The sequence below is a fragment of the Ranitomeya imitator genome, chromosome 4, assembly GCF_032444005.1.
Source record: "Ranitomeya imitator isolate aRanImi1 chromosome 4, aRanImi1.pri, whole genome shotgun sequence".
NCBI lineage: Eukaryota > Metazoa > Chordata > Amphibia > Anura > Dendrobatidae > Ranitomeya > Ranitomeya imitator.
The window spans coordinates 71,917,953-71,944,231 of record NC_091285.1 but is presented as its reverse complement, the minus strand read 5'-3'; the positions used below and the strand labels follow the sequence as shown (position 1 = coordinate 71,944,231).

Genomic DNA, 26,279 nt, shown 5'->3' with positions numbered 1-26,279 from the left:
AAGAAAAACGGAAAAAAAAAGAAAAAAAAAAAAAATTTCAGGCAACACTCGGTATGACAATCATGCAAGTTACACAGGGTTCATCTCACTTGCATAAAAAGCTTTTCAATTTAGAGAATAAGGTTTAAAATAAGCCCACCTGCACAGCTGAAGACAGCTCACACTTGGCCTTTTCTGCGGCTTCTCTAACTCGTTGTAAAGCCATGTTGTCTTTCATTAAATCCACTCCAGTCTGGAAAGTTAAACAAAAAGGGACAGAACATTAATAATGCAAATTAGAAGTGTTTTAGAATTAAAGTCATACTATCAATCTATCATATACTACTAGATGGTGGCCCGATTCAAACGTATCGGGTATTCTGGAATATGTAGGTAGTATATGATACCATAATTTCCCACGGGATCAATAAAGTGTATCGTATCGTATATAGCACAGGCTACGTACTATATTGCACAGTGACAGCATATAACACGACCGACGTATTTAACAGAGCTACGTAGTATATAACACAGTCACGTAGTATATAACATAGCCACGTAGTGTATTGCACAGGCACGTAGTATATTGCACGGCCACGTAGTATATAACAGAACCACGTAGTATACTGCACAGTCGACGTAGTATATAACAGAACTGACACAGCCACATAGTTTATTGCACAGCTACGCAGTATATAGCACAGAGCATGTAGTATATTGGACAGTCACGTTGTATATTGCCCAGCGACATAGTATATAGCATAGAGATGTAGTATAACAGAGCCCACGCAGTATGTAACAGCCCACGTAGTATATAGCAATGTGGGCACTATATGCGTGGTTAAAAAAGACTTAAAATAAAAAAATTAAAAAAACACTCACCTTCTGAGGGCCCCTTGAAGTCCTGGCGCCTGTGTGTGGTGCACGCGGCAGCTTCCAGTCCCAGGATTGGTATGAGTGCAGGACCTGTGATTACGTCGCAGTCACATGACCGTGACGTCATGGCAGGTCCTTCTCGCATAGCATCCTTAGCACCGGAATCTGCCGCTTGCACTGCCGAGTACAGCGTGCCACGTCAGAGGGTGAAAATAACCTTTGTTTTTATTATTATTTTTAACATTAGATCATTTTACTATAGATGCTGCATACGCAGCATCAATAGTAAAAAGTTGGTCACACAGGGTTAATAGCAGCGTTAACGGAGTGCATTACACTGCGGTCCGTTAACTCTGGCATTAACCCTGTATGACCGCTCAGTGCTGATTGCAGGGCAGTAAAGCAGCGGCCATTTCGCTGCCAGACTGGCTGTTGCTGATTGGTCGTGGCAAAACGTCCATGACCATTGCCACGACCAATCAGCGACTTGGATTTCCATGACAGACAGAGGCCGCGACCAATGAATATCTGTGACAGACAGAAAGACAGACAAATGGAAGTGACCCTTAGACAATTATATAGTAGTCAAAAAGCACACTGCTTCTCCTGCTTTTAAGGGCTGACTGGGAGAACTCCATCACAAGCAGATATCAGCGAGACATGCTGAAGCTGCATCCCATGGAATAAACTAAGACTACGATGTGAGGAGACAGCTGATCTAGATTATGCATTCATCATATTCTGCCATTAGAAAGAACTCAGCATAAGAAGTGCAGTGTGAGAAGATATATATATATATATATATATATATATACACATATACACACGCACACACAACAGGTATACACAAGAGGCAATGGGGCAAACTCAGACTGGTGTAAGCGCTAGCTTACGCTATGCCAGCCTTGACAGAATTGCCGAATTCTTTAGGAGGCACACCACTTAATTCAGCGCCTCTAAGTGGCTCCCTTCCTGACTCCTCATCCCCACCTATTTCTACAGAGCCGAAATGAAGTGGCAAGAAAGTGACAAAAGTTGCAACATTTTTGCACAAATGGATTGAGCAAAACTTTGGATATTTTCAAAGCTATTATGCCACTTTGCTCCCCCTCACCCACTTCTGAAAATCCATGAAGGGCAGCCATTAAACACACACTAACCTCTCTCTTGAACTGCTTTACAATGTGCTGTAACAAAGCTTGGTCAAAATCTTCTCCTCCTAGGAAAGTGTCGCCATTGGTAGATTTCACCTCGAACACACCTTTCTGAATTTCCAAGATGGAAATATCAAAAGTGCCACCTCCAAGATCATAGACTGCAATGCTAGGAGAAAAGCACAATACACGTGGATATCAGATGTCGATGGAGAAACATTTGCTATAGTCACAGTCAAAGTTATGGAGTGTTTGCTACAGGATTTCAGAAACTTAAGTACGGGCAGGAAATTCACTTACACTTTATCATCAGACTTATCCAAGCCATACGCAAGAGCAGCCGCCGTTGGTTCATTAATGACCCTCAAAACGTTGAGCCCAGCGATCTGGCCAGCATCCTTCGTTGCCTAAGAATAAACATGTGGTCATCACTTGTGGGTATATAGACACAGACCGTAATCACATAGGGGACAATTCTACAAGTCTGCGCTCTTATTACTTAGGGGATCAATTAAATTAAACAAGAGCAAAAAAGGTGATCAATTATTAACCCAACATAATACAATTTTTCTGTTTGATAAAGGACCCTTTTCATTTTTTTTTTCTAGAATATCTTTCCTACATTATTTCAGTATATGCAAATGACTGTCTATAGTTAGAGTAATCAGGAGGGTCTGCCCTTCACACCTTACCAGATACTTTACCTGTTCGTTTCCAGGAGATTAAAGCACAATTTACATAAACCATAGGAAAGGGTAAGAATAAATGATGATCTACCGGCCGGCGCAGACTTACCTGCCTTTGGGAGTCATTGAAATAAGCAGGAACAGTAACTACTGCATTCTTCGCTGTGTGACCCAGATAACTTTCTAAAAGCAAAAATATATATAAAAAAAGGTTTCACCAATTTTAAAGAGGTGTATAGTTCAGAAGTATATAGAGGAATGGATTTCTGCAAACGTACCAACGGGCAAAAGCCACCTACAACTGTACACACTCCCATCCACAAGCTATATTCCACTGCAGCATCTCACCAAACTATGGGTCTGGTCAGTAGTAATGGTGTACAATAACAAATTATATTGTGGTACGGAGTTAGTAGTAAGTAATATACATAAACCTGCCGTCTATGGTTTACCGCCACGTTTTAGGGATCACAAGCACAGCTGGAGTAAACCAGTGCCGCAAGACAGACTATTCACATGGGAAGGTGGCTTATCTCTTTGCAGACAATAATTAAACGACGTATTCCCATCTCCAAGCCCCTATCCAAATGTGTATGAAGTAATGATATTAGCAAATGCCTTCAATTAGTGAATCAGAAGCACTATACTAAAATTTCTATGTCACTTACCTCATGTGCAGGGCATTGAAGTAGTTTAAGTATCCATGGCTACGACCACTCATAGTAGCAGTTATTTGCTACTGGTTGTACCCATGATACCCAGGCTACTGCAATGCCCTGCACATGATGTAAGCTACAAAACAAATCAGAAGAACTATACTACATCTCTAACTGGAGGCTGCTGAAGCATACTGTGATAGGATCTTGGAGATGGGAATACTCCAACTTTCTGGCACAAATCGCGCCACTCTGGTCCATGGCTGTGCCAAACATTACAAAACTACAATAAAAAATAAAATTAATAAACCCAAGCTAGACACAAATATCCATGAGACACTCACCAGCAGTCTCTTTCATTTTCACAAGTACAAATGCACCAATCTGGCTGGGAGAGTAAAGCTTTCCATGTGCTTCGACCCAGGCATCTCCATTAGATGCACGGACAATCTTGAAAGGAACATTTTTGCTATATAAAAAAAAAAAAAAAATAAAAATAAAATATATATAATTGGAGTATTTTTCCCCAGATTAAAACGCAAGTGTTTCTTAATAAGTTTGACACACTTTTGGACTGTACAAATGTGTGGTTTGGTTCACAATTTTGGCCTCTTTATGGCACAAGAGAATTGTGCACCTAAAAATTAATTTTATAAAGGATCATGGTCCTGGTGAGGGATCTATGAGGGTACGGGGTGGCAGTACATGCCGTACTCAGTCCGTATTGTGGGAATACAGGTGTGACTGCTCACCCTGTATCCTTCCAGAAAAAACCTGAAAGAAAACGACGCACATTGAGGTAGATAAGGGTCTAATGAAAGACCCGTGCCCACCTCCTACTGACACCAAGCTAAACTGAAGGGCATAATGCCAGTCGGTGGGGTGTACACTGCAGAGGAGCTAACTTTGTGTACAGTGGCAGCATACACCCATGGTTCCTGTGTCCCCCAAGGAGAGGTGATAGAGAAATTAATTTTTTAACTGAACAGTGAAATAAGGGACTTAACTCAAATCATACTAGCATTGTACCAAAAGTGATGCAACTCCCCCACACACACAAATTGTGACCTTTGGGAGGCCTAGTTAATGCCAATGAAGGGATTAATAAATGGCGGCCAGCACGTTGCCTAGTCTAGGTGTGCGAGTCAGCACTGTGTTGCATAGCCTGTGGAACACCAGAACGGTTACACTCATACATACATGTCTTTTTGAACTTCAGGATCATCGAATCGCCGGCCAATAAGCCTCTTGGTGGCATACAGAGTGTTGTTGGGATTAGTAACAGACTGGCGTTTTGCCGGCATTCCCACCAAGCGCTCCCCATCTGTGGAAAAGGCAACGACAGAAGGAGTGGTCCGGGCACCTTCAGCATTTTCCAGCACCTGCAAAACATCGTCTGTTAGGTATCAGGAAGAACGACTAGTAATGTGGAGATCAAGCCTGCGCCGCAGTGTAACCCAACCATAGAAGCCACATCAACGTGCTCAATATATGGTAGGATTGTAACCACCAAAGAATCAGTGACCGAGTTCTGGAAATACACGGCCAGCTTCTGCGCATTATAAGGAGGAGCCCTGCGGGTAATAGGGTCTAACCACCGTGAACCATTTCACCAGCGTCATTTACAGGTGCCAATGCTGAAAGAAAATCTTCATCAGCCGCTCTTCTACCCTGTACAAGATCTCCCTCTAAGAGGGATATCATGGATTATGTGACAAATGGGCCTAAGCACTGACCGGCAGATAGATGCTACCTACCTGCCAGTTGTGACCGGTCACTGACCACTCCGGCAGGCGATTCAGCTGCCTCTGCCAACGTCACACTGACAGAGCTGCATCTTGTGGTTGTTGTGTAATCTGTATATGAAGTTTTCAGTTAATGAGAGTGGGTGCAGTCTGTAGGGGGAGGGTTTCATATGGCGCTCTAGTTACATATTCATCTGTATGGCTTATGACAGGTCTCTGAACCTTCATTGACCTGACCCTTTTTTACATAATGCATATAAGAGCACTGATATTAAAGGGAACCGGTCACCCCCAAAATCAATGGTGAGGTAAGCTCACCGTCATCAGGGGCTTATCTGCAGCATTCTGGAATGCTGTAGATAAGCCCCTGATGTATGCTGAAAGAGCAGAAAAAGAGGTTATATTATACTTACCCAGGGGCGGTCCCGCTGCGGTCTGGTCAAATGGGTGTCTCAGGTCCGCTCCGGTGCCTTTTATCTTCATTCCATGACGTCCTCTTCTGGTCTTCACGCCGTGGCTCTGGCGCAGGCGTACTTCGTCTGCCCTGTTGAGGGCAGAGCAAAGTGCTGCAGTGCGCAGGCACTGGGCCTCTCTGACCTTTCCGGCGCCTGCGCACTGCAGTACTTTGCTCTGCCCTCAACAGGACAGACGAAGTACGCCTGTGCCGGAGCCACGGCGTGAAGACCAGAAGAGGACGTCATGGAATGAAGATAGGAGGCGCTGTTCCGGACCTGAGACACCCACCGGAGCAGGACCGCCCCTGGGTGAGTATAAACTAACCTCTTTTTCTCCTCGTTCAGGTAACATCGGTGGCTTATCTACAGCATTACAGAATGCTGTAGATAAGCCCCTGATGACGGTGAGCTTACCTCACCATAGATTTCGGGGGTGACCGGTTCGCTTCAATGTAGAATCTCATTAACTGAAAACTGCAAATAAAGATTTAACAACAACCACAAGACAGATTTCATCAACCTAGGTATCATTTTAATCAGTATAACGGCACCGAACTGACACTGTAGGATACGGAGCACAATCCGGCTGACAAGTTCACTTTAAGTCAAATTCTCCCTGCAATCACTTGCTTCCAGTAATTTGGGGGGGGGGGGGGGGGGGTAGGGTTCGGTGCAAGGAGCTGTTATAGTGATAGTGGTTATAATCATTACCTCTCCAATCCACAGGCAGCAGGTGACACACAGGAAGTATGATTTCAGCCATGTATGTTAAACGCTGAAACACTGTGGCATTTCAAAGAAAAACAGTTTAATAGCAGCCGGGGACTGAGCGGAAAGTTGGACCAGTCGGAAAGGTGGGTCCCTGGTGGCTTCTTCCTGCCCGAGAACATGGAGTGACGCATCTCTCCCTGTATGCTTGTGTAGGGATAGACCTGTCCGTCATTGGCAGTAGGTGGGGAAAAGTCGCCAGGGACCCTCCTGTCCCACTAGTCTCCTGTACGGTGACTATTAAGCAGCATCCTTCTCTGAAATGTCTCAGTTTATCAGATTTAAAACACATGCTGAAATCATAGAGCCAGTGTGTCACATGCAGCACGGGGATCAGTAGTCAGGTTCCTTATAATTGACAAGCTGCTGTGCACATAGTGATTGATAAAAGTGTATCAAGCAAGCCATGTCAGTCATTTTCTCAGCCGTCACACCCCCCCCTCCAAAAAGAAAAAAAAACAAAAAAAAAAAAACAGTGCAGCAAAAAAGGGATCAAAACATCATATCTACCCTAAAATCACTTGCCAAGCAGGAGAAAAATTAATTTTTTTTTTTTTTTTTTTTATAACAGGCCCTTATACAGGTCAATCAATGGAGAGGTAAACAAAAAAAAACCCTGTCTCAAAATGGTGAGGGGGGAAAAAAAATAAAATAAATGGCAGTGCGCCAGTATTGGAGCAGGAGGCAGAGCGTGCTGGGCCTCATTACTAGAATCACTGAGTAATATTCATTTATTAACATCTATATACTGGATGGAACATTCTACGGTGGGCCAACCTCTTTAATATAGTATTAGGCTCCTAAACATTAAAAAACATTGCTGCCATTCCACCAAGTAGAAGAAAAACCACAGTGCCTTCTTTCCTGACATTACCTTCGCTTGCTTTCCTTCCATTATGGCAACACAGGAATTGGTCGTGCCCAGGTCGATTCCAATAACTGCTCCTTTAATTGCCTCAGAGCTGGACATCAAAATACAAGTGTTAGTATGGAGAATGGAGTCATCACATAACTAGAGGGGGCACTCCTGGAGAGCCAATACACCCGGCAGACCCTAGGGCACGGCATGACGTGTGAGTGGTCACACACAAGGCAGATCACAATAACATTGCACCAGATATCTGTCAGCGGCTGCGTGTGATCACTGTCATGACACAGAAGATAAACCGATCAAAGGTTTTAAAAAAGCCCTCCCATCTATGTTTATTTTTTTTTTGTACATGTGTGTATTTAATGTATTCATATACTCGCCTACATCACGCTTTCCAGGGTCCACCACAGCTCTGCAGACTGTCCAGGTCACACTTCGCTCTGCGTCACCAGGACGTGGCTTTTACAACATTAAGTCAATGGAGGGTCAGAACGAGGCTCTAGAAAACCTTTATTGTAAAAGATTCCCAGCTCACGCGTAGAGTAGAGTATGGAGCGAGACAGCTGGTGGCAATTGTAGTGACGGCACTGAGAAGAGGCCAAGAGCGGCGCTGGATCCCGGAAAGAAAGTTGGTAGGTGAATAAATTAATACATACAATACAGACCAAAAGTTTGGACACACCTCATTTAAAAGATTTTTCTGTATTTTCATGACTATGAAAATTGTACGCTTCCTCCCCACGCTTGCCCTGCCTTTGGCGCTTTATACCCTCATATGGGTTTTCTCACAGCACCTCCTTGCGTTCTGTCTGGCCGGACCTGGGACCTGGATACACTTTCCTTCCATGCGGTAGTTAGTATATATGGGCATTGCTACGGATGTGCTTTTACTGCTGCTACCATTGTGTCCGGGCCCAGATGCACAGGCACCCCTCGTTTTCATACGCTATATTAGCCTGTGTGTGCCTATTTCTTTCCCACAGTTGGCAGTATCTGTGTTTATTTTGTGGGGGTGCTAGTTGTACTCTTTATGCAATCTTAGGTCAGATATACTGATATCGTGCCTGACAGGACAGTGATTAGTGTGCTGTGTTATTTATGGCTACTTAGCATTTTTGGCGGGTATGTGTGGGGATGCTGGTATGATACCATTTTAATTGTGTGTCAATAAAAGTTTGCCTTTTTACTTATATTCATATTGTGGTGTGCGATTATATGAAGTGGTTCCTTTTTTCTTTATTCTTTATGAAAATTGTACGGTCACACTGAAGGCATCAAAAATATGAATTAACACATGTGGAATTATATACTTAAAGGGACACTGTCACCTGAATTTGGAGGGAACAATCTTCAGCCATGGAGGCGGGGTTTTTGGGTTTTTGATTAACCCTTTGCTTACCTGCTGGCTGCAATATTGGATTGAAGTTCATTCTCTGTCCTCCGTAGTACATGCCTGCACAAGGTAATCTTGCCTTGTGCAGGCATGTACTATGGAGGACAGAGAATGAACTTCAATCCAATATTGCAGCCAGCAGGTAAGCAAAGGGTTAATCAAAAACCCAAAAACCCCGCCTCCATGGCTGAAGATTGTTCCCTCCAAATTCAGGTGACAGTGTCCCTTTAACAAAAAAGTGTGAAACAACTGAAATTATGTCTTATATTCTAGGTTCTTCAAAGTAGCCACCTTTTGCTTTGATGACTGCTTTGCACACTCTTGGCATTCTCTTGATGAGCTTCAAGAGGTAGTCACCGGAAATGGTCTTCCAGCAATCTTGAAGGAGTTCCCAGAGATGCTTAGCACTTGTTGGCCCTTTTGCCTTCACTCAGCGGTCCAGCTCACCCTAAACCATATCAATTGGGTTCAAGTCTGGTGACTGTGGAAGCCAGGTCATCTGGCGTAGCACCCCATCACTCTCCTTGGTCAAATGGCCCTTACACAGCCTGGAGGTGTGTTTGGGGTCATTGTCCTGTTGAAAAATAAATGATGCTCCAACTAAATGCAAACCGGATTGAACAGCATGTCGCTGCAAGATGCTGTGGTAGCCATACTGGTTCAGTATGCCTTCAATTTTCAATAAATCCCCAACAGTGTCACCAGCAAGGCACCCCCACACCATCACACCTCCTCCTCCTCCATGCTTCACAGTGGGAACCAGGCATGTAGAGTCCATCTGTTCACCTTTTCTGTGTCGCACAAAGACACGGTGGTTTGAACCAAAGATCTCCAATTTGGACTCATCAGACCAAAGCACAGATTTCCACTGGTCTAATGTCCATTCCTTGTGTTCTTTAGCCCAAACATTGACCTGGTCTCTAATCTGAGCTGCTGTTAACCTGTGATTTCTGAGGCTGGTGACTTGGAAAACCTTATCCTCAGAAGCAGAGATGACTCTTGGTCTTCCTTTCCTGGGGCGGTCCTCATGTGAGCCAGTTTCTTTGTAGCGCTTGATGGTTTTTGCACTTTCAAAAAACACTTTCAAAGTTTTTCCAATTTTTCGGACTGACTTTCATTTCTTAAATTAATGATGGCCACTCGTTTTTCTTAGCTTTTTTTTTCTTGCCATAATACAAATTCTAACAGTCTATTCAGTAGGACTATCAGGTGTGTATCCACCAGACTTCTGCACAACTCAACTGATGGTCCCAACCCCATTTATAAAAAAAGAAATTCCACTTATTAAACCTGACAGGGCACACCTGTGAAGTGAAAACCATTCCCGGTGACTACCTCTTGAAGCTCATCAAGAGAATGCCAAGATTGTGCATAGCAGTCAAAGCAAAAGGTAGCTACTTTGAAGAACCTAGAATATAAGACAATTTCAGTTGTTTCACACTTTTTTGTTAAGTATATAATTCCACATGTGTTAATTCATAGTTTTGATGCCTTCAGTGTGAATGTACAATTTTCATAGTCATGAAAATACAGAAAAATCTTAAAATGAGAAGGTGTGTCCAAACTTCTGGTCTGTACTCATACATACATACATACACCACATGTGACCGCTCTGTGCTGGCAAAGAACTGTGCTGGGCACAACAGGTGGGTAGGTAGCAAAACGTTGTTGTGTTTTTTTTGTTTTACAAAGTCCCAGGTATCCCCTTCAAACATAGCATGTTCTGATGTCCTGGTCTATATGGGCCTGCTTGGGACATTGTATTACAACTACAACTATAAGAGCCATAGTCTATGGTGCTGGTTAGACTCCGTTGTACAGGGGTGGGTACTGCACCTGATAGTGCTCAATTCTTACACCAAGACATAATGAATTCACATTATATGGAAGGGGACAACAAACAAGAGTTACCAACATTATAGAGTGTTGTATTTCTATAGCGTTGACATATTCCTCATATTAAGGCCATGTTCACACAGTGCGTTTTTTACCGCGGAACCGCGGCGGTTTTGCCGCTGCGGTTCCGCAGCTGTTTTCCATGCAGGGTACAGTACACTGTACCCTATGGAAAACAGGACACACTGTGCACATGGTCCGGAAATTGTAAAAAAAAAGACGCGCTGAATAGCTCCCGGAAAAAAGAAGGAGCATGTCAATTCTTTTTCCGGAGCCGCAGCGGTTCTGCACCCATAGACCTCCATTGTGAGGTCCAAACCGCAGTAAAACCCGCAGATCAAAAATATATCTGCGGGTTTTACTGCGCTTTGATGTGCAGAACCGCTGCAGCAGGAAGTGCGGGGAGCGGGCGGAAGTGCGTGGGCGGAGTGTGGCTGCCCCCCCCGTGTTCCGATCCCGCCCCCCCGTGTTCCGATCCCGCCCCCCCCCAGTGCTCCGATGCCCCCCCCAGTGCTCTGATGCCCCCCCCGTGCCCTAATCTCCCCCCCTTATACTCACCCGGCGTCCCGGTGTCCGTCCGGCCGTCTTCTCCATGGGCGCCGCCATCTTGCAAAATGGCGGGCGCATGGGCAGTGCGCCCGCCGAATCTGCCGGCCGGCAGATTCGTTCCAAAGTGCATTTTGATCACTGAGATATAACCTATCTCAGTGATCAAAATAAAAAAATAGTAAATGACACCCCCCCCCCCTTTGTCACCCCCATAGGTAGGGACAATAAAAAAAATAAAGAATTTTTTTTTTTTTTTTTTTTTTCACTAAGGTTAGAATAGGGGTAGGGGTAAGGTTAGAATAGGGGTAGGGGTAAGGTTAGAATAGGGGTAGGGGTAAGGTTAGAATAGGGGTAGGGGTAGGGTTAGGGGTAGGGTTAGGGGTAGGGTTAGGGGTAGGGTTAGGGTTAGGGTTAGGGGTAGGGGTAGGGGTAGGGTTAGGGGTAGGGTTAGGGGTAGGGTTAGGGGTAGGGTTAGGGGTAGGGTTAGGGGTAGGGTATTTTCAGCCATTTTAACCCTAAAAAAATTCCTAGAAAACACACAGACTCTGGCTAGAAAACTGCATCAAAAAAACGCATCAAAAAACGCATCAAAAACGGACCAAAAAAGGACCAAAAAAAAGGACCTGCGTTTTCTGCCAAGAGCTGCAGTTTTTTAAAAAACAGTCAGGAAAAAAAAAGGATGGAAATCCTGAACGTGTGAACATACCCTAAAAAGGGCTTCATACAGATTTAAAAAAAAAAAATACATAGTGCAAAGAAACCAAGAAAGCCAGGTGATGAGCCACTTACGCATAGTTTCTCTTAGACGCCGCTCTGAGCAACTCTTCACTGAAGCCATTGAAGCAACCCTGGGAGGAGAAGGAAGACATTATATACAGATATTCAGCGAGTCCATACAGAACGAGCCATGGTGACTGCACAGGCTACAGAAACATTGGGAAAATGGTGTCCTCGTCCTTCACCTACAATATATTAGATGTGACCCTGGGGACAAGCTAAGAGCAAAGTAGAGCTGCAGCTAATGAAAACTAAGGGTGCTGAAGGGAACAGACGTCATCAGTGGGGGCAGCAAACACTTCTCACACACTCCACGCGGCATCACTGCTGTAGTGGGTAGCACGGGGGGCAAAGGGGCGGTTGTCTTGGGCGAAAAATTTCAATAAGAAAAAAGTGGCAGCAGCACAAAACGTCTGGAGCAGTGCACATGCCCTGGACTTCTTGTCCGGGTACCTGACCTCCATTCTGATCAGTACTGGCATCAATACGTCCGACACCACCATAGCCTCGCTGTCCCATCACTCTCCATCCTGCTGGTCGGCGTCCCGGCACACATAGAACCTCCACAGTAATGAAAGTCGGGGACTAAAGAGCTCGTTTGCTCAGATTAGGCAAGTATAAGCTCTTACTCTGTATGTGGTTCCACTTTTGGAGCAGGAACAACATTATTTTAGTGTGAATCTGTTGGCACAATCCACCTCTTCCTGTTTATATCTTTCAGAGAGCAACATGACCATAATACATCCATACCTTTACTGATGCAATCCTTTCTTTCCAAACTGAAATAGGACTGTCATTCACATGCAAATGAGGAGTAAGTGCTCTGGGAGTGACTAGAGCACTTCCCAAGCCTCTGACTAAATTCCTTTCCTCTTTGTCACCGACAGCTCGCTGGCTTGTCAATAAAGAGGAAGGTGAGGAATAATGCCAGGAATGCAGCAGAATGGCAAGTGCTCTGATCACACCTACAGCACTTCAGCTGAGCTGGGTTCAAGGAGAAAGATTATCGGTAGAGGTGTGGATGACATGTCTGCGTGACACGGCCATATAAAGCCGTTAGGGAGGTGACTTGTTCCTCTAAGGGAGAAGGTGTGTGTGTGTGTGTGTGTGTGTGTGCGTGCGTGCGTGCGTGCGTGCGTATGTGTGTATGTGTGTGTGTCCCAACATTACATCACTGTGAACTGCCACATGGCATATCAGTCAGCCATAGTGCTGGATCTTTGAGAGGGCGCCCCCTGCTGCCTGTGCATTATGGAGGACATTGGATGGGATTAAACCTAATTATCGGGCGAGTACTAGATTCGGTAATGTGTGAAGGCCCACACGATTACACCTAGAACCCACATATACAAGATAACACATTTTTGGGGATGACCCTAATCTGCACACAGGCATCCAGGTTTAAGCATACATTCCTCAATATCAGACTTATACCGCTGCGGAGGTCACCCAAGTGTACAATCAATTTCTTTTAACTGTACTACAGAGGAAGAGGCCATATTGGGGAGGAGCTAGTTACATCAGCAACATTTCCAGAAAATGGCTGCCCTCACTGCTAGACACATTCTACTGGGGGAACAGATGTACGGCTGAGGGGCTGCACTCCATCTACAGCCAGGCCCCCGATAGCAGGACCCCACTGGATGTGTCCATACAAATAGCACACTATACATCTCACAGTAAGTATACAGCACTGTAATTAGGGGGCCTCACATCTCACAGTACATATATAGAGGGCAGGTGACAACACTAATTAGGGGGCCTCACATCTCAGTACATACTGTATTTTTTGGACTAAGGCGCACTTTTCCAAAAAAATTTGGAAGGAAAATGGGGGGTGCGCCTTATAGTGTGAACACAGGCGTGTGGCGATGGGAGGTGCACCCGAGCAGGGTCCTTCCTCAGGAAGCTGGCGGCAGAAATGTGGCGACACCACTGCCCGGTGTCCATGGCAAGCAGAGACGAGTGCATCACCTGTTTCCCTGCGGCCATCTTCCTGAAGCCGTGGGCCGCCAGAGGCTTCAGGAAAATGGTGGCGGGAGGCTGCACGTGACCAGATTAAGATCTCGGTGGCACTCGGCTTCAGGAAAATTGCCAAGATCTCAATCTGCACAGTCGTGGCCTCCGGCGGCCGTTTTCCTAAAGACTCCGGCGGCAAGCGGCTTGAAGAAGATGGCTGCAGGGAACCGGTGATGCACTCTTCTCGTCGTGGACACCTGGCCGTGATGTCACCACATTTCTGTCACCGGCATCCAAAGGAAGAGACCCTGCTCCATGCTCTGCCTCACCGCCGACACCGGACCCACAGCATCGCACCCCGGGACTGCAGCATTGTCCTACTTCTGAACCGCCACCGGTATCCTGAGGAAGGGACCATGCCTTCTGTGACGCTGCTGTACCACCGCTAGCCCTCAGGTAAGATACCTTAAATTCGGACAATAAGACGGACCCCTATCTTACAAAAAAAACTTTTCCTGCTATTTTCCACCCCAAAATTTGGGGTGCGTCTTATGGTACAGTGCGTCTTAGTCTGAAAAATATGGTATATAGCGAGCAGGTGACCGCACTGTAATTAGGGGGCCTCACTTCTCACAGTAAAGTGCGGTCACCTGCCCTCTATATATGTACTGTGAGAAGTGAGACCCCCTAATTACAGCGCAGTCACCTGCTATATATATATATATATATATATATATATATATATATATATATATATATATATATATATATATATATATATATATATATATATATATATATATATATATATATATATATATATATATATATATATATACACACACATATACATACACACTAGCTATTGAACCCGTTCTACGCCTGGGTGGCGAGCATTTATATTGGTATATGGTCTCCATCCTGGTATGTGCTGCACCCATCCTGCGTCCCCATCCTGTCATGTGCTGCACCCATCCTGCGTCCCCATCCTGTCATGTGCTGCTCCATCCTGCGTCCCCATCCTGTCATGTGCTGCACCCATCCTGCGTCCCCATCCTGTCATGTGCTGCACCCATCCTGCGTCCCCATCCTGTCATGTGCTGCACCCATCCTGCGTCCCCATCCTGTCATGTGCTGCACCCATCCTGCGCCCCCATCCTGTCATGTGCTGCACCCATCCTGCGTCCCCATCCTGTCATGTGCTGCACCCATCCTGCGTCCCCATCCTGTCATGTGCTGCACCCATCCTGCGTCCCCATCCTGTCATGTGCTGCACCCATCCTGCGCCCCCATCCTGTCATGTGCTGCACCCATCCTGGTATGTGCTGCACCCATCCTGCCATGTGCTGCACCCATCCTGCATCCCCATCCTGGTATGTGCTGCACCCATCCTGCGTCCCCATCCTGTCATGTGCTGCACCCATCCTGCGTCCCCATCCTGTCATGTGCTGCACCCATCCTGCGTCCCCATCCTGTCATGTGCTGCACCCATCCTGCGTCCCCATCCTGTCATGTGCTGCACCCATCCGGGGGCCTGAGCAGGCGGGGACACCGGCGCGCTGTGGGGGTCAGGTGCCGGTATTGCCGCCAGCTCAGGCCCCCCAGCACTTACTATATTCACCTGTCCTCCGTTCCACCGCTGGGCGCCGCCATCTTCCCGGTCTCCTGGCTGTGACTGTTCAGTCAGAGGGCGGCGCCGGCGCGCATTAAGCGTGTCATCGCGCCCTCTGAACTGAAGGTCACAGGCTGAAGACCGGGAAGATGACAGCGCTCAGCGGTGGAACGGAGGACAGGTGAATATAGCCGATACTCACCCTCCTGGCGGTCCCTGCTTCTCTGTTGGAGATCGCGGTGTGCGTTCAGTGTGAACTCATACCGCGATCTCCCGGGAGCGTCACTCTGTTAGGCCCAGACTGCGCCGGCGTTTGCGCCTGCGCAGTCTATAAAGGCTGTGAGAAGTGCTGTGAGAAGTGAGGCCCCGTAATTACAGTGCAGTCATCTGTGCTCTATATGTACTGTGAGAAGTGAGACCCCCTAATTACAGCGCAGTCACCTGCCCTCTATATATGTACTGTGAGAAGTGAGGCCCCTAATTACAGTGCAGTCACCTGCCCTCTATATATGTACTGTGAGAAGTGAGACCCCCTAATTACAGTGCAGTCATCTGTGCTCTATATGTACTGAGAGAAGTGAGACCCCCTAATTACAATGCAGTCACCTGCCCTCTATATATGTGATGTGAGAAGTGAGACCCCCTAATTACAGTGCAGTCATCTGTGCTCTATATGTACTGAGAGAAGTGAGACCCCCTAATTACAGTGCAGTCACCTGCCCTCTATATATGTGATGTGAGAAGTGAGACCCCCCCTAATTACAGTGCAGTCATCTGTGCTCTATATGTACTGAGAGAAGTGAGACCCCCTAATTACAGTGCGGTCACCTGTGCTCTATATATGTATTGTGAGAAGTGAGGCCCCGTAAATACAGTGCAGTCATCTGTGCTCTATATATAACAGCACAAAAAAAAAAAATGAAAAAAAGTGGGCTTTAATGCCTGAGCGGCATATAGCACAGGGTCTCACTTCTCACAGTACATATAGAGGGCAGGTGACTGCACTGTAATTAGGGGGTCTCACTTCTCACAGTACATATATAGGGCGCAGGTGACTGCACTGTAATTAGGGGGGTCTCTCTTCTCACAGTACATATAGAGCACAGATGACTGCACTGTAGTTAGGGGGTCTCACTTCTCACAGTACATATATAGAGCACAGATTACTGCACTGTAATTAGGGGGTCTCTTCTCACAGTACATATAGAGCACAGATGACTGCACTGTAATTAGGGGGTCTCTTCTCACAGTACATATAGAGCACAGATGACTGCACTGTAATTAGGGGGTCTCACTTCTCACAGTACATATATAGAGGGCAGGTGACTGCACTGTAATTAGGGGGTCTCTTCTCACAGTACATATATAGAGCACAGATGACTGCACTGTAATTAGGGGGTCTCACTTCTCACAGTACATAAAGAGCACAGATGACTGCACTGTAATTAGGGGGTCTCACTTCTCACAGTACATATATAGAGCACAGATTACTGCACTGGAATTAGGGGGTCTCTCTTCTCACAGTACATATAGAGCACAGATGACTGCACTGGAATTAGGGGGTCTCTTCTCAAATCCAGACACTAGACCACCTGCCATTTACATTCAATGAAAAACGAGTCCCCTCAATAGTAAGAGCAGATATCTCCCACCCCTCCCCCCCAAGTCAGGATGGTGCAATCCCATGACGTGGTGTGTAACCTTGCAGTGAGGAGCCAAGGCCGGTCCATCGCATTGCATAGGGGGGTTCCTTCCATCAGTAGCCCCGTACAGGCTGTGTCCTCTGCTATAAACCCCACGGCTGATCGGTCCCTCGTATAGACACATGTAAGGTGACAGAGCACAGATGGCGCCTCCGTCACACGTGTGGCACCGAGCGGAGCACGTACCTTCCGGGCCTCGCTCCGCGGCACGCCGGACAGGAGGCGGCTGACGGTTCTGCTGGCGCTCAGCATGATGCGGGACAGATGAGCAGGTGATACGCGGGGACAAGGCAGGAACAGACACCGGTCACAGTGCGCACTTCTAGAAGTATCCGAACCACGTGGGAGTGACCTCAGAGTTCTGGCGACAGGGGCCGTCCTCGGGGCTCCGCCCTGTGCGCGTCACCAGGCGCCTGTCCATGGAGCGTCCGTAGAACGGAGGACACGGCGTCTACGGGGGCTACCGGGCGAGAGAGAACGGGCTGTGCCGTACTGAGGGTGACGCCTGGAGCCAGTCAGATCCCGGAGGCGCACCTACTGCGGTCCGACGGCCTCCGTATCAGCAGGCACCACCGCGGACAGCCCGGCCGGGTCCTGCACAGGGCCTACCTGTCAAGGTTATCGGGGACAGGAAGTGAAACGTTGTGCAGCGCTAGTGTGGTCACTGTGGTGACGGGCAGCGGCCTCATCGTGCGTGGTCCTGGCCGGGTCTGCCCCTAGTGGCTGTACTGGGATCCTGCATTATGGGGTGGGCGTCCGACCCTGGGACCCTCACTGCTCGGCACATGTGTGACCTCTGACCCATCCATCCCCATACAGAACGGATGGCGCAGCGGTCAGCCATAGACCCCGGCAGTCCCAGAGATCTATACGTCCTCCATCCTGTGTATACTTGGTCACCAGACAGCCCCTCTCCCCTAGAGATCAGTGGCTGCAGCCGATCACTGGCTCCTGTTGTCATCGGCTTGAGAACGCTGAGGTCAGTGATTGGCTGCAGCCCGGTAATGCGCCTGAGATGACTGGGAAGTGCAGGCTCTTTATACCATTTCCCCCTGTAGCCAAATATTGGAAACCCCATTGTAGACCTCCTAGATTTGGCAGTGGCCTAATGTGGGCTCCCAGTACCCCCCATCCACTGTCCTGTGCTGGAAAACCAAGCAGCTGATGTAGAAATCGGCCTCACTAAGGGATGATGCACTGGGCTGTAACTGGGGGGAGGTGAATATATTCTGGAAACTGCCCACTCTTCTTCTGTCCCCCACCCGTGTGGTGCTGATCATTTGGAGGTCGCTGCCAGGGTCGGCCCCTGCAATGTATAAAGTAGGCCGGCATCGACAAGTTGACGGATAGAAGTCAGAAAAATCAAAAACAAAGTTCAGTTTAGTAGATGATGCAGCACTTTGCAATGTGGAATAAAGAAAGGTTGGAGGGCAGCACTAAACAATGTGCTCGGGGGTCTCCATCAGCACATGACTATGCTATGGAAGACACCGGAACATGCCCACACAATGGGAACACCCGGAATAGCTAAAAAAACATTTTATTATAAGCAAAAATTCACATTTCACACAATTTCGAACAGGACACGGCAACAACAGTGTTAAAAATATTGAGGGTATGTGCACACGTCAGGATTTCTTGCAGAAATTTTCCTGACAAAAACCGGACATTTCTGCCACAAATCCGCATGCGTTTTTACAGCGTTTTTGACGCGTTTTTGATGCATTTTTTGTGCGTTTTTTCCCAAATGCATAGAATTGCGGGAAAAACGCAGAAAATCCGCAAAAATAATGAACATGCTCATTTTTTTACCGCAATGCGTTTTTTTCGCGGAAAAAAAACACATCCATGTGCACAAAACATGCAGAATGCATTCTAAAAATGATAGAATGCATAATGTATGCATTTTTAATTTGTTTTTATAGTGTTTTTAGCGCGAAAAAAACGTGAAAAAACCTGAACGTGTGCACATGGCCTTAAAAACCATTCCAGATGCCTTGTGGTAATGCCAATGACAACCTAGAAAACGACCCCTCACAGCATAATGGTATAATATGGCGCACGGTCAAATAAACATGGAAAACCGCGCTTATTCACAGCCCCATATTGGAATAGAGAGGGGAGTTGCCATTCCTTTTCTGATAGTTAGAACAAGAAAGAAACAGAAACCCAAATACTCAGAGCAAAAGATGTGGGAATCCTCAAGTCCTGGATGGAGCCATAGTAGCTGGGAGGGGAGAGAGTGTGGGATAGACACCCACGCGTATCGCCGCACTGACTGCGGAAAATAGCCTCGGCGCGCGTTTCGCCGTGGATTCTTTGAAGGCTGTTTTACATTCATCACTGTATTCTGTATTCCTGCGATGTCATTCATTCATCGGTCACATACAATCCCTATAACATCTGCAGTCAGATTTATGACTTTTCCGGACGCATTTCTCCAGCCTTATGTACCCCAGTGGGCACCATGACTTAGACATCCTCCATTATTTTATTAATGTTTGTATTGTACCTTGATATCCAGACTAATAAAAATGACCCAATTAAATATATATGCAGTCATATTCTGTAAGGTTTTGTTCATATTCAAAAAGGAGAAACATTGGGTTTTGTTCATGTATAGCTCTTTTGACTGTAATCGTGGTCATTACATGTTAAAGGGAAGGTGCCATCAAAAAACATTTTTTCAACAATTGAAAAAAGCAAAGTATTAATGTTTTTTTTAATGAAGTAAAATAGGAAAAATATATTTAAAGGGAGCCTGTCACCCCCAAAATTGATGGTGAGCTAAGCCCACCGTTATCAGGGGCTTATTAGATTATATTCACCTGGGGGGGCGGGTGGTCCGATCCGGTGGGGGTCACGGTCCGGGCCTCCCATCTTCATCAGATGACGTCCTCTTCTGGTCCGGCTCCGGCGCAGGTGTACTTTGTCAGCCCTGTTGAGGGCAGAGCAAAGTTCAGCAGTGCGCAGGCGCCAGGAAAGGTCAGAGAGGCCTGGCGCCTGCGCACTGCAGTATTTTGAAGAAGAGGACATCATCGTAAGAAGATGGGAGGCCCCGGACCCCAATGCCCATCGGACCGGACCACAGCAGGACCGCCCCTGGATCAGCATAATATAACCTGTTTTTCTCATCTTTCAGGATACATCGGGGGCTTATCTACAGCATTACAGAATGCTGAAGATTAGCCCCTGATGCCTGTGGGTTTATCTCACCTTCGATTTTGGGGGTGACAGGTTCCCTTTAAAAGATTTAATATTTCCACTTTTAAACACCAGGGGGAGCAGCTGCTGAAATTTGGTATGAAAACCTAGTGTACTACAGGCTCACTGTCATGATCCCAATGGCAGGGGATCACTAAAGGACAAGCACAGATACAAACAAGCTCTAGGGCGATGGAACCTGAGCTGACCGCGACCCTGAACCTAACACACAAATAAAAGTAGCCGGGGAACGTGCCTACGATGATCCTAGACGTCTCGCTCCAGCCGAAGATCTAACTTCCCCTATTAGAAGAAACACAGACCTCTCTTGCCTCCAGAGAAACACCCCACAGAAATAGCAGCCCCCCACATATAATGACGGTGAAATGAGAGGAAAGCACATACGCAGTATGAAAACAGTTTCAGCAAAATGAGGCCCGCTAAAGCTAGATAGCAGAGGATACAAAAGTGATCTGCGCGGTCAGCGAAAAACCCTTCAAAAAACCATCCTGAAATTACTTGAACTCATGTGCCAACTCATGGTACATGAGGAGCAATTTCAGCCCACTAGAGCAACCAGCAGCAAAGAAACAAATATCTGCAGGCTGGACTAAAAACCAAATAAAGCAAAACACCAAAACAGGAAAATCCAAACTTAGCTTGACCAGAAGGTTCTAGGAGCAGGGAGCAGAGGTAACAAGACACACTGGATACATTGATAACCGGCGAGGAAATGCCAGCAAAGCCAGGTTAAATAGGAAACTCCCATATCCTGATGGAACAGGTGGAACCCAGAGACCCAGGAAAGACAAGTCACCCAGTACCATCAGTAACCACCAGAGGGAGCCCAAAAACAGAACTCACAACAGTACCCCCCCCCTTGAGGAGGGGTCACCGAACCCTCACGAGAACCACCAGGGCGACCAGGATGAGCCCTATGAAAAGCGCGAACCAAATCATCAGCATGAACATCCGAGGCAACCACCCAAGAATTATCCTCCTGACCATAACCCTTCCACTTGACCAAATACTGGAGTTTCCGTCTGGAAACACGAGAATCCAAGATCTTCTCCACAACATACTCCAATTCTCCCTCCACCAGCACTGGAGCAGGAGGCTCAAGCGAAGGAACAACAGGTACCTCATACTTCCGCAACAACGACCGATGGAACACATTATGAATAGCAAACGATGCCGGGAGATCCAAACGAAACGACACAGGGTTAAGAATTTCCAAGATCCTATAGGGACCGATGAACCGAGGCTTGAACTTAGGAGAAGAGACCTTCATAGGAACAAAACGAGAAGACAACCACACCAAGTCCCCAACAAGAAGTCGAGGACCCACGCGGCGACGGCGATTAGCAAACTGCTGAGCCTTCTCCTGGGACAACTTCAAATTGTCCACCACATGACTCCAAATCCGATGCAACCTATCCACCACCATGTCCACTCCAGGACAATCAGAAGGTTCCACCTGACCAGAGGAAAAACGAGGATGAAACCCCGAATTACAAAAGAAAGGAGAAACCAAGGTAGCAGAACTAGCCCAATTATTAAGGGCAAACTCGGCCAGCGGCAAAAAGGTAACCCAGTCATCCTGATCAGCAGAAACAAAACACCTTAAATAAGTTTCCAAGGTCTGATTAGTTCGTTCCGTCTGACCATTCGTCTGAGGATGGAATGCAGACGAAAAGGACAAATCAATGCCCATCTTAGCACAGAACGTCCGCCAAAATCTAGACACAAACTGGGATCCCCTGTCAGAAACGATGTTCTCAGGAATCCCATGCAAACGAACCACATTCTGAAAAAACAGAGGGACCAACTCAGAGGAGGCAGGCAACTTGGGCAAGGGTACCAGATGAACCATTTTAGAAAAGCGATCACACACAACCCAGATGACGGACATTTTTTGAGAGACAGGGAGATCCGAAATAAAGTCCATGGAAATGTGCGTCCAAGGCCTCTTCGGGATAGGCAAAGGTGACAACAATCCACTGGCCCGAGAACAGCAAGGCTTAGCCCGAGCACAAACCTCACAAGACTGCACATCCCTCGACAAGGAAGGCCACCAAAAAGACCTGGCCACCAAGTCTCTAGTACCAAATATTCCAGGATGACCTGCCAACGCAGAAGAATGGACCTCGGAGATGACTCTACTGGTCCAATTATCTGGAACAAACAGTCTCTCAGGCGGACAACGATCAGGTTTACCCGCCTGAAACTCCTGCAAAGCACGTCGCAAGTCTGGGGAGACAGCAGACAAAATCACCCCATCCCTAAGGATACCAGAGGGCTCAGAATTTCCAAGAGAGTCAGGCACAAAACTCCTAGAAAGAGCATCCGCCTTCACATTCTTTGAACCTGGCAGGTATGAAACCACAAAATTGAAACGAGAGAAAAACAGTGACCAACGAGCCTGTCTAGGATTCAGATGCCTGGCAGACTCAAGGTAAATCAAATTCTTGTGATCAGTCAAGACCACCACACAATGTCTAGCACCCTCTAGCCAATGACGCCACTCCTCAAATGCCCACTTCATGGCCAAAAGTTCCCGATTACCAACATCATAATTCCGCTCAGCCGGCGAAAACTTTCTAGAAAAAAACGCGCATGGCTTCATCACTGAGCCATCGGAGCTTCTCTGTGACAAAACCGCCCCCGCTCCAATCTCGGAAGCATCAACCTCAACCTGAAAAGGGAGCGAAACATCTGGCTGACGCAACACAGGAGCAGAAGAAAACCGGCGCTTAAGTTCCTGAAAGGCCTCCACAGCCGCAGGAGACCAATTAGCAACATCAGCACCCTTCTTAGTCAAATCCGTCAAAGGCTTAACAACACTAGAAAAATTAGTTATAAAACGACGATAGAAATTAGCAAAGCCCAAGAACTTCTGTAGACTGTTAAGAGATGTAGGCTGCGTCCAGTCACAAATAGCCTGAACCTTGACGGGATCCATCTCAATAGTAGAAGGGGAAAAAATATACCCCAAGAAAGAAATCTTCTGGACTCCAAAGAGACACTTTGAGCCTTTTACAAACAAGGAATTGGCCCGCAGGACCTGAAACACCTTCCTGACCTGCTGAACATGAGACTCCCAGTCATCAGAAAAAAACAAAATATCATCCAAATACACAATCATAAATTTATCCAGATATTCACGGAAAATATCGTGCATAAAGGACTGGAAGACTGAAGGAGCATTAGAAAGTCCAAAAGGCATTACCAAATACTCAAAATGGCCCTCATCCGTATTAAATGCGGTTTTCCACTCATCACCTTGCTTTATTCGTATAAGATTATACGCACCCCGAAGATCAATCTTAGTGAACCATTTAGCCCCCTTAATGCGAGCAAACAAATCAGTCAACAATGGCAAAGGATACTGATATTTTACGGTAATCTTATTCAAAAGACGATAATCTATACAAGGCCTCAAGGAACCATCTTTTTTGGCCACGAAAAAAAAACCTGCTCCCAAAGGGGACAAAGATGGACGGATATGTCCCTTTTCCAAGGACTCCTTAACATAATCCCGCATAGCAGTATGCTCTGGCACTGACAGATTGAACAAACGACCTTTAGGAAATTTACTGCCTGGAATTAAATTTATAGCACAATCGCAATCCCTGTGAGGAGGAAGCGAACTGAGCTTAGGCTCCTCAAAAACGTCCCGATAGTCCGACAAAAACACAGGAATCTCAGAAGGAGTAGATGAAGCGATAGAAATCGGAGGTGCATCATCATGAACCCCCTGACAACCCCAGCTTAACACAGACATTGATTTCCAGTCAAGGACTGGATTATGAGTTTGTAACCATGGCAGACCAAGCACTAGGACATCATGCAAATTATACAGTACCAGGAAGCGAATCACCTCCTGATGAACAGGAGTCATACGCATGGTCACTTGTGTCCAGTACTGAGGTTTATTCATAGCCAAAGGTGTAGAATCAATTCCCTTCAAAGGAATAGGGACTTCCAGAGGCTCCAGACTAAACCCACAGCGATTGGCAAATGACCAATCCATAAGACTCAGGGCAGCGCCTGAATCCACATAGGCATCGACGGAAATGGATGATAATGAACAAATCAGAGTCACAGACAGAATGAACTTAGACTGTAAAGTACTAATGGCAACAGACTTATCAACCTTTTTTGTGCGTTTAGAGCATGCTGATATAACATGAGCTGAATCACCACAATAAAAGCACAACCTTTTTTTCCGCCTATAATTTTGCCGTTCACTTCTGGACTGAATTCTATCACATTGCATTATCTCAGGTGACGGTTCAGGCGACACCGCCAAATGATGCACAGGTTTGCGCTCCCGTAAACGCCGATCAATCTGAACAGCCATAGTCATAGACTCATTCAGACCAGTAGGCGCAGGGAACCCCACCATAACATCTTTAATGGCCTCAGAAAGGCCATCTCTGAACTTTGCAGCCAGGGCGCACTCATTCCACTGAGTAAGCACCGACCACTTCCGAAATTTTTGACAATAAATTTCTGCTTCATCTTGCCCCTGAGAGAGGGCCAACAAAGCTTTTTCAGCCTGAATCTCTTGGTTAGGTTCCTCATAGAGCAAACCCAATGCCAGAAAAAACGCATCCGCATTAAGCAACGCAGGGTCCCCTGGTGCCAATGCAAATGCCTAATCCTGAGGGTCACCCCGCAGGAAAGATATAATAATCTTGACTTGCTGAGCAGGGTCTCCAGAGGAGCGAGATTTCAAAGAAAGAAACAACTTGCAATTGTTCCTAAAATTCAGAAAACGAGATCTATCTCCAGAAAAAAAACTCTGGGACAGGAATTCTAGGTTCAGACATAGGAGCATGTACAACAAAATCCTGTATATTTTGAACCTTAGCGGCAAGATTATTCAGGCTGGAAGCCAAACTCTGGACGTCCATGATAAACAGCTGGGATCAGAGCCATTCAAAGATTAAGAGGAGGAGGAAGTAGCCACGCTGCAATAAGGCTAGGCAGCAAACTCTGAGGGAAAGAGAAAAAAAAAAAAAAAAAAAACTTCCTCAGACTACTTATCCTCCTACTTCAGCCAATACAATTAACACTTTGTTGGCCGGTTATACTGTCATGATCCCAATGGCAGGGGATCACTAAAGGACAAGCACAGATACAAACAAGCTCTAGGGCGATGGAACCTGAGCTGACCGCGACCCTGAACCTAACACACAAATAAAAGTAGCCGGGGAACGTGCCTACGATGATCCTAGACGTCTCGCTCCAGCCGAAGATCTAACTTCCCCTATTAGAAGAAACACAGACCTCTCTTGCCTCCAGAGAAACACCCCACAGAAATAGCAGCCCCCCACATATAATGACGGTGAAATGAGAGGAAAGCACATACGCAGTATGAAAACAGTTTCAGCAAAATGAGGCCCGCTAAAGCTAGATAGCAGAGGATACAAAAGTGATCTGCGCGGTCAGCGAAAAACCCTTCAAAAAACCATCCTGAAATTACTTGAACTCATGTGCCAACTCATGGTACATGAGGAGCAATTTCAGCCCACTAGAGCAACCAGCAGCAAAGAAACAAATATCTGCAGGCTGGACTAAAAACCAAATAAAGCAAAACACCAAAACAGGAAAATCCAAACTTAGCTTGACCAGAAGGTTCTAGGAGCAGGGAGCAGAGGTAACAAGACACACTGGATACATTGATAACCGGCGAGGAAATGCCAGCAAAGCCAGGTTAAATAGGAAACTCCCATATGCTGATGGAACAGGTGGAACCCAGAAACCCAGGAAAGACAAGTCACCCAGTACCATCAGTAACCACCAGAGGGAACCCAAAAACAGAACTCACAACAGCTCACATTAGGACTGCAGTAAATATGGTCTGAATCTGCTGATGTGTGTGATGTCACCTCTCTCCTCTTCTGGGTGTTTGTAAAGGATAAGGGAGGATGATGTTTAGGAACACAGTGCAGAGCCGTTTTGTTGGTGACTTCCAGTGACACTAACAA

At 46.5% G+C, this 26,279-nt stretch overlaps 1 protein-coding gene across 1 annotated transcript in view; it reads right to left on the bottom strand.

Moving 5' to 3' along the window:
• The window catches only part of HSPA9 (heat shock protein family A (Hsp70) member 9), a 28,294-nt gene extending 10,280 nt beyond the window's left edge, over nt 1-18,014 (bottom strand). Inside the window, exons 1-9 of the mRNA XM_069763817.1 lie at nt 17,266-18,014; nt 11,818-11,876; nt 7,194-7,281; nt 4,552-4,733; nt 3,696-3,820; nt 2,805-2,878; nt 2,310-2,416; nt 2,016-2,178; nt 140-232 (exon numbers count right to left, since the gene is read on the bottom strand). Coding sequence (XP_069619918.1) covers nt 140-232; nt 2,016-2,178; nt 2,310-2,416; nt 2,805-2,878; nt 3,696-3,820; nt 4,552-4,733; nt 7,194-7,281; nt 11,818-11,876; nt 17,266-17,331 — 957 coding nt within the window. The 5' untranslated portion in view covers nt 17,332-18,014. The remainder of the gene's footprint in view (nt 1-139; nt 233-2,015; nt 2,179-2,309; nt 2,417-2,804; nt 2,879-3,695; nt 3,821-4,551; nt 4,734-7,193; nt 7,282-11,817; nt 11,877-17,265) is intronic.
• Between the last annotated feature and the right edge of the window lie 8,265 nt (nt 18,015-26,279).